The 7,545-nt window shown below is 34.6% G+C and overlaps 1 protein-coding gene and 1 long non-coding RNA gene across 2 annotated transcripts; both read left to right on the forward strand.

Annotated features, from left to right (window-relative positions):
• The first annotated feature begins 200 nt into the window (after nt 1-200).
• LOC114267615 (putative germin-like protein 2-1) lies at nt 201-1,584 on the forward strand. The gene is made up of 2 exons (XM_028208676.2): nt 201-498; nt 846-1,584. Exons 1-2 carry the CDS (start codon nt 375-377, stop codon nt 1,394-1,396), a joined length of 675 nt encoding a protein of 224 aa, XP_028064477.2. The 5' UTR covers nt 201-374; the 3' UTR covers nt 1,397-1,584.
• Nucleotides 1,585-6,719: 5,135 nt separating this feature from the next.
• On the forward strand, nt 6,720-7,150 carry LOC145803208 (uncharacterized). The gene is made up of 2 exons (XR_014345330.1): nt 6,720-6,792; nt 6,882-7,150. It is a non-coding gene; the product is annotated as an uncharacterized LOC145803208 (long non-coding RNA).
• Nucleotides 7,151-7,545: the final 395 nt, after the last annotated feature.

Consider the following 7,545-nt stretch of genomic DNA (forward strand, 5'->3'; position numbering starts at 1 on the left):
AAGATCATAGGTCTAATTTGCCTAAAAACTTATACTAGATGATAGGAATAGATAGTTGAAATAGTCCATCATATAAGATAGATAGATAGAGAGAGAGAGAGAGAGAGAGAGAAAAGTCAATAGAAGCAACTAATAAAAGAAATTAGAAATGGGTGCAGTTGTTGAAGAACAGTTCATGGTTCATTCTCGAAAGATGAACGGGGAAAACAGTCCCCATTGAAGACTTGGTATTGTCAAAAAGTAATGACAAATTCAAATAATCTGATCTATCTATATCTATAAATACACAGCATCTTTACGATGCTAGACATCCATCACACTCCTCCCAAGCAATTGCAATTAGGCATAGAAATTCCCATTTGCTTCAATTAAAAATGGCAACTCACTTTTTCCTTGTAACCATAGCCATCATGGCCTTGGCCTCTACACTTGCCTCTGCTTCAGACCCAAGTCCTCTACAAGACTTTTGTGTTGCTGTTAATGACTCCAAATCTGCTGGTATACTATATGTGCTCATCTCTATCTCTCAACTTTGTGCCTTCCAAATTATATATTTGGTGTCATTTTCGTTATAGACATTTTAATTGTGTCAATTTTGTTTTCAAAGTATTAAATGTATATTCAAGTTGTCTCACTAGATGACATCGCCAGTATTTGTTTGGTTCCCAAAATATACAAAATGTTTCATTTTGACCCCTAATATTTTAATTATATCAGTTTTATTAAGATTTGGTTTTCATTTTCTTAGATGTCATCTTGTAATTGAAAGTTTATTAGCCTGTATAACATTTTCTTTCTTTCACCCAACACTTACTGAAGACATCTCCAATTTCCTTTTCATGCAGTTTTTGTGAATGGCAAATTTTGTAACGACCCAAAGCTCGCCAAAGCCGATGACTTCTTCTTTTCTGGCCTCCTTAATCCCCGAAATACATCAAATCCAGTTGGATCGACTGTCACTCCAGTAAATGTTATGCAAATCCCAGGCCTCAACACTCTCGGCATCTCATTAGCTCGCATCGACTTTGCACCTTATGGTCTTAACCCACCCCACACACACCCTCGAGGAACTGAGATCCTCGTGGTCTTGGAGGGTACCCTCTATGTCGGTTTCATAACCTCCAATCCGGAAAATCGTCTTTTCACCAAGGTCTTGTACCCAGGAGATGTTTTCGTGTTCCCAGAGGGTCTTATTCACTTCCAGTTTAACGAAGGCAAGACCAATGCAGCGGCTATTTCTGGTCTAAGCAGCCAAAACCCTGGTGTTATTACCATTGCCAATGCGGTGTTTGGGTCAAATCCAAAGATTTCAGATGATGTTCTTGCCAAGGCATTCCAAGTAGACAAGAAGGTGGTGGACTATCTTCAAGCTCAGTTTTGGTGGCCCAACAACTAAAGAAATAAATGGAGAATAGAATCCATGAATCTATTATTTGTTAGACTTTAAACATATATTATTTAATATCGCATGAATAAGTTGTTGGTTAGGGATGATTTCCTCACAACTTTTTTCCCTATGATTTTATAATAATGAAGTTTTTAAATAGTTCTCTATCTTATATAATGATGGCACTCTTTTGATCTTTTTCCAGTCTCTCATATTGAATAGTTAGGAGATAAAGTGGGTGTTTGGTGTTACTTATAAGCTGTTTTTTTTTAACTTTTAACTTAGGAGTGTTTGGTGTGACTTATGGGATCAACTTATGGCTTAACGCAACTTATTTTGGCCTCAAATAAGTTGTTTATTAGAAGCACTGAAAAGGGTGCTTCTTGGCTTATAGATTATGCGGCAAGCTGTGCTAATGGGTGAAATTATTTAAATATTCATTGGGTTTTACAAGAATTAATACTGTAACCTTTCATTAGTTCTATCTTCCAACTTGGAAACACGAACGGCCGATGGCGAGGACTACCAAAGATGGGTGACAAATCACCGAATAGATTTGGGTTTATTTCTCTAGTTCTGCGCTAATGGGTGAAATCATTTCTCTAGTTCTCTCTTTACTATTTTTGATGACTTTGCTATAGATTTGGGTTTGATGATTTTGGATTACAACCACCGAATAGATTTCGTTTTTACTTTGCTTTCTATGGTGATAGTTGTTAATCTGTAACAATTTATGGAAAAATCCAATCCACAATTTAGGGTTTTGTAGTGATTTTGAAAAGAAAAAAAATCCAATTCACGAATTAGGGTTATATCCAGATTAAAATCTTCTTGTGTAAAAAATTTATGGAAAAAAGTTTTGAAATGAAATTTTGAAAAAAAAACAAATTAATTATATCAACTTGTGAATTCAATATTCAAATAAAATAAAATAAAATAAAATAAATTGAGATAATGGAAAAATGTACCAAATTAGATATTAAATATATCAACTTCCATTAATAAAATAATTTTTTCAAAATTTAAAGTGACACTACAAGAAAGGTGGGTTTATGAGACGGAACTATTTGCGACGGCACACTTGCCGTCTCAAAAAGTTACTTTTTGCGACGGCAGAAAATACCGTCTCAAAAAAGCAGAGCATTTGCGATGGTACTATTTGCCGTCTCAAAAAATGAAAGTATTTGCGACGGTATTTTCTGCCGTCGCAAATACTCTCATTTTTTGAGACGACAAATTGTGCCGTCGCAAATTCTCTGCTTTTTTTAGACTGCAAATGGTGCCGTCGCAAATACTCTGCTCTTTTGAGACGGCATTTTCTGCCGTCGCAAAAAGTGACTTTCGTGTTTTTTTTTTTTATTTTTAGTGAATATTTTTAAAATTTTAAGTATTTTTTTAAGATGCACCTTACTTAAATGTATCTAAAAAATAAAAAATTTATGAAAAAATATTTTTAAAAATTAATAAATACATAAAAATACAAAAAAAAAGTATTGAATTACTGTATTTTTTTTTTGTATTTTTGGTATTTAGTGAATTTTTAAAAGATTTTGTTTACAAATTTTTTAATTTTTAGGTGTATTTATGTTAGATGTGTCTGAAAATTTTAAAAAATACTTAAAATATTAAAAAAATTCAGTAAAAATAATATAACACGGAAAACAATAAAGTATAATTTTCTCAAAAGAGTTTTTGGAAAACTCTAACCTAGCATAGTGATTGTGGTTTTGAGATAGCTTCATATATATACAGTCACAAAATGATTTGAATAAATTCAACGGTATTTTTCTGTCGCAAAAAAAATTAAAAAAAAAACAATGTCGTCTTGCTCTTTTGATATAACATTTTTCTTTTCATTCATTTTTTATCTTTCTGTCTCCCTGTCTCTATCTCTTTCTCTTCTCTTTATCTCTTTCACTCATCACTCTTTTTTCTCTGTCTGTCTGTTTCTCTCTCTCATTTTCTCTCTGTGTCTCCCGTCTATCTCTATTCTCTCTATCTCTCTCATCTGTTTTCTCTCTCTGTCTCTCTCGTTCATCTCTCTTCTCTCTATCTCTTTCATTTCTCTTCTCTCTCTGTCTCTCTCTTTTTTTGTGTCTCTCTCTCGCTCATCTCTTTTCGCTCTATCTCTTCCTCTATCTCTCTATGTCTCTCTTTTTTTGTTTATCTCTCGTTCATCTCTTGTTTCTCTCTCTTTTTCTATCTCTCCCTCTATCTCTCTATCTCTATTTCTCTCTCTATATCTTTTTCTGTCTATCACTCTCTCTCCCTGTCGCTCTCTCACTCATCACTCTTCTCTCTCTGTCTCTCTCTCTGTCTACTTGTCTATTTATCTCTCACTATATTCGTCTTGTTTACTCTCTTACTCTCATCTTCTCTATTTATCGAGCTTCTTCTCGATTTATCGATCCACTATAAGAAAATACACTTTGGGCAACCACTTTGTCTCTCTCTCTCTCGCTCATCACTCTATCTCTGTCTCTCTCTCTATCTCTCTTCTTTATCTGTCTCTCACAAAATTAAAATATTTTTAAAATATTTAATTATTTAAATATTTAAAAATTTTATTTGAATTAAGCTTTGAAAAGAGTTTTGAATTATGTGTTTGGTTATGAGTTTCGAAAAGTAATGATTATATTTTGAATTGAGTTTTGAAAAATGGATGTAGAATTATGATTTGAAAGCTCAAAACAAACACCATACTTAAATCAGTGGGTGGAACTATGACCACTACCACTACTACTCTCTCTGCCTCTTTTTTTTTCTATGTCTCTCTCGTTAATCTCTTTTCACATTCTTTCTCTATCTTTTAGTTTATCTCTTGCTCATCTCTTGTTTCTCTCTCTTTTCTGTCTATCTCTCTCTCTATCTCTTTCTCTCTTCGTCTCTCTCTCTCTCTCTCACTCATCACTCTTCTCTCTCTCTGTCTGCCTGTCTGTCTGTCTCTCTCTCTCTCTCTCCCCCACTATGTTCGCCTTGCTTACTCTCTCCCTCAACTCTTCTTTATTTATTGAGCTCTATTTCGATTTATCGATCCACTACAAGAAAATGCACTTTTGGCGACCACTTTGTCTCTTTCTCGCTCATCACTCTGTCTCTTTCTCTGTCTATCTATCTCTTTTCTCTATTTGTCTCTCACTCAGCTCTCTCTCTCACCACCCATCTTCTTTACCACATTTACCGCTACCGCAAATGCCATTCAACTACCACCACTCTTCTCTTTCTCTCTTTCACTCATCACTCTTCTTTCTCTGTCCGTTTGTCTATCTGTCTATGTGTCTTTCGTTCATCTTTCTTCTCTCTATCTCTCTCATTTGTCTTCTATCTCTATCTCTCTCGCTCATCCCTCTTCTCTCTATCTCTCTCATTTCTTTTTTCTCTCTGTCTCTCTCGCTCATCTCTCTTTTTTCTCTCTCTCTGTCTCTCTCGCTCATCTCTCTTCTCTCTATCTCTCAATTTTTCTATTCTCTCTCTCGTTCATCTTTTTTTGCTCTCTTTCTCTCTCTTTTTGTATCGCTCATCTCTTGTTTCTCTCTTTTTCTGTCTCTCTCTCTATCTCTTTCTCTCTTTGTCTGTTTGTCTCTCTGTCTCTCTGTCTCTCTCTCGAGTGATTAGAGTAGAGGTAATTTCTTTCAAGATAGCATCACCAGAATTGAAAAAAAGAAAAGAAAAAGAAAGATGTAATAGAATAAAATATGTTGTTATAAATGACAGGCCAAGCTATCTTGAAGAACATGGCATTATAGCCATTGGGGCCAGGAGATTTCTTATCTTTGAGAGAGAACTAGGTTTCTCCAATCCCTTCAACGGCAACATCCATGTCCAATTTCTGTTTATGTGGATCATTTAGTTGATCACTTTCAGTACAAGTTCACCTCTTCTATGCTTGCCCAGCACCGCCTCCATTATGCCCTAGCAGGTTCTGAAAATAGGTAATAATCTTAGCATTTACTTGGCATCATCAGTAATGGAAACTCCATCATCCCTTGTTATACCCATAATCACCTTCCAGAGATGACATAATATAATATAGTGGGGAGCTACAGTTTCATGAACCTGAGAGTCTTTACTCGTACATCCACCTTTTGAAACAAATGCTATCTAGAGCTCAAATAATTTAAATTCTCTCTCTCTCTCTCCCTCTCTCTCTCTCTCTCTTGAGAGTAAACTGATGTGCAAAACAAGTAAATATTAAGTGCTTGTTCTCTTTCCCTTTGAAGTTTGCCTTCTACTTGTATGTGATTAGATGCAGTGATACGTTGCTGTATACTTGTATTGTCTTTATAATTAGTTAAGGTGGATGTTTATTCTAATGAATGTTATCTTACTGTCAAAAAAAAAAAAAGAAAAAAAAAAGAGAAAAAAAGTTAAAGTGGATGCACCAAATTCATCTCTCTCTCTCTCTCTCTCTCACACACACACACACATACACACACACTCACACATATGCACACACGCGTGCACACACACATACACAATGTATTTGTTTATTGGAGGTTTCACCTTTGCTGCTATATACCCATCATGTTCCCATAGCAAGGTGTTAGTTGAGCTCACTTGTCTTGATTTACTATTTTTTCATATGTAGTCATGCTTGATATAGGCCGTGTTACTATTTCTCTTAATTGCTGTTTAATGAGACAAGAAAAGCATATCTAATCACTGTTTCAGATACTAGCATACATAATGGGAGGCTTTGCTTTATTTTTATTCATTCCATTATTATGAGGTTGGATGGATGACTAACAATTTCTATGTTGGTGCATTTGGCAAGTCACTAACAATTTCATTACAAGATTTATTATATATGACTAATATATTGGTTAACATAAGTTGGTTTTTGAGATAGAAGCAAGAGGTTTGATGCAGAAATCTTATAAGAAATGCTGCCATTGAGACCCAAAGTTGTTATTCACTTAATTTGATGTGTGTGATGCTTGTCAAAAATTGAATACAATGGTAAACCAGGAATGTTCTTGTTTAGCAAATATATTAATCCTTTCTATATGTTTTCATCTAATTCCTTAAGATTCATAGCACTCTCTGTATCTCATATTAGTAACTTTGAATCTGTGTGATTGATCCATACGAGTCACAGGCTTAATGATGCGTCTCATTTTATTGTTCATGTTATTTCTTTATTCAAGTTGATCTACTCAGAGGTCAGAAATCAGATAAAGTTGATGTCACATTACAACCAAAAGAGTTGGAAGTAATGAACAATGTCTTGCATGCAAAGTAAGTCCGAGTCCTCATAGTTTGTTTAGTGTCAGTATCAGTATCAGTACATTAGCTACAAGGCGCTTAATTCATATTTATTTTGCATTTCACAGGTATGAGGAAACAAGGAGGAGGAGGAGAAGCTGCGTAGTTAGCGGGAGGATTTCAGTGACATGGTTGCCGAGGTGTGCATCTCTCACAATCTTTCTGATTTTGTACTTGTTTTAATTAGTATTTATGGACACTTTTGTTCTGATGAGGTGGAATTTTTCAGAATGAGAAGAAGAGGAAACGGAAAATGCAGGAAAAGGATGGAAAATCGAAGAAAAAGGATTTTAAGTTCTAGGACGTGTTGCTGGTTTTGTGATCGGAATGTTAGAATGCCAGATCCATTATGCTTTTCTTAGGCACCTCTAAATTTTTATCATTCGGAATCATAATTGTTGTGTGTCCATTGCCAAAAATGTAGTCCCATTCCATGGCACCAAACACAGCCTTGGTGTTATGGGTTTGGTTAATGAGAAATTTGTTGGTGATTTTATATGCTGCTACTTTTTATTTCCCCATTGCTTAGGATGGAAAATAGGTTATATATCAAAGTTGCTTGATGGATTTAATGTTCCTAGTGTGAATGCATGCTTTTCCTCGAGGCTAGATAACCTGAATCATAGTTGAGACCAACAATTCTGAATGAAAATAATTTTTAGAAATGCAGGAAACAATTGTATATATAGCTCACAATTTTTAGAAATGCAAGAAAACAATTCTGAATGAAAATAATTTTTTTAGTTATTTTTCATTTAATACAGGTCATTTTCATATTTTTAATAATTTTATTAAAGTTTTTTTTTTTTTTTTTGAGACGGCAGCACACCGTCTCAAAAAGAAAAATAGAACCAGGGTTTTTTGCGACGGCAGTAATGCTGTAGCAAAAGATA

The sequence above is a fragment of the Camellia sinensis genome, chromosome 11 (genome assembly GCF_055761805.1).
Source record: "Camellia sinensis isolate YWXY chromosome 11, ASM5576180v1, whole genome shotgun sequence".
Classification (NCBI taxonomy): domain Eukaryota; kingdom Viridiplantae; phylum Streptophyta; class Magnoliopsida; order Ericales; family Theaceae; genus Camellia; species Camellia sinensis.

Bases quoted from the DNA above. Each gene is read 5' to 3' on its own strand.
- LOC114267615 (XM_028208676.2), top strand. From the start codon at position 375: ATGGCAACTCACTTTTTCCTTGTAACCATAGCCATCATGGCCTTGGCC. The intron at 499-845 runs GTATACTATATG...CTTTTCATGCAG, and splicing joins TAATGACTCCAAATCTGCTG to TTTTTGTGAATGGCAAATTT.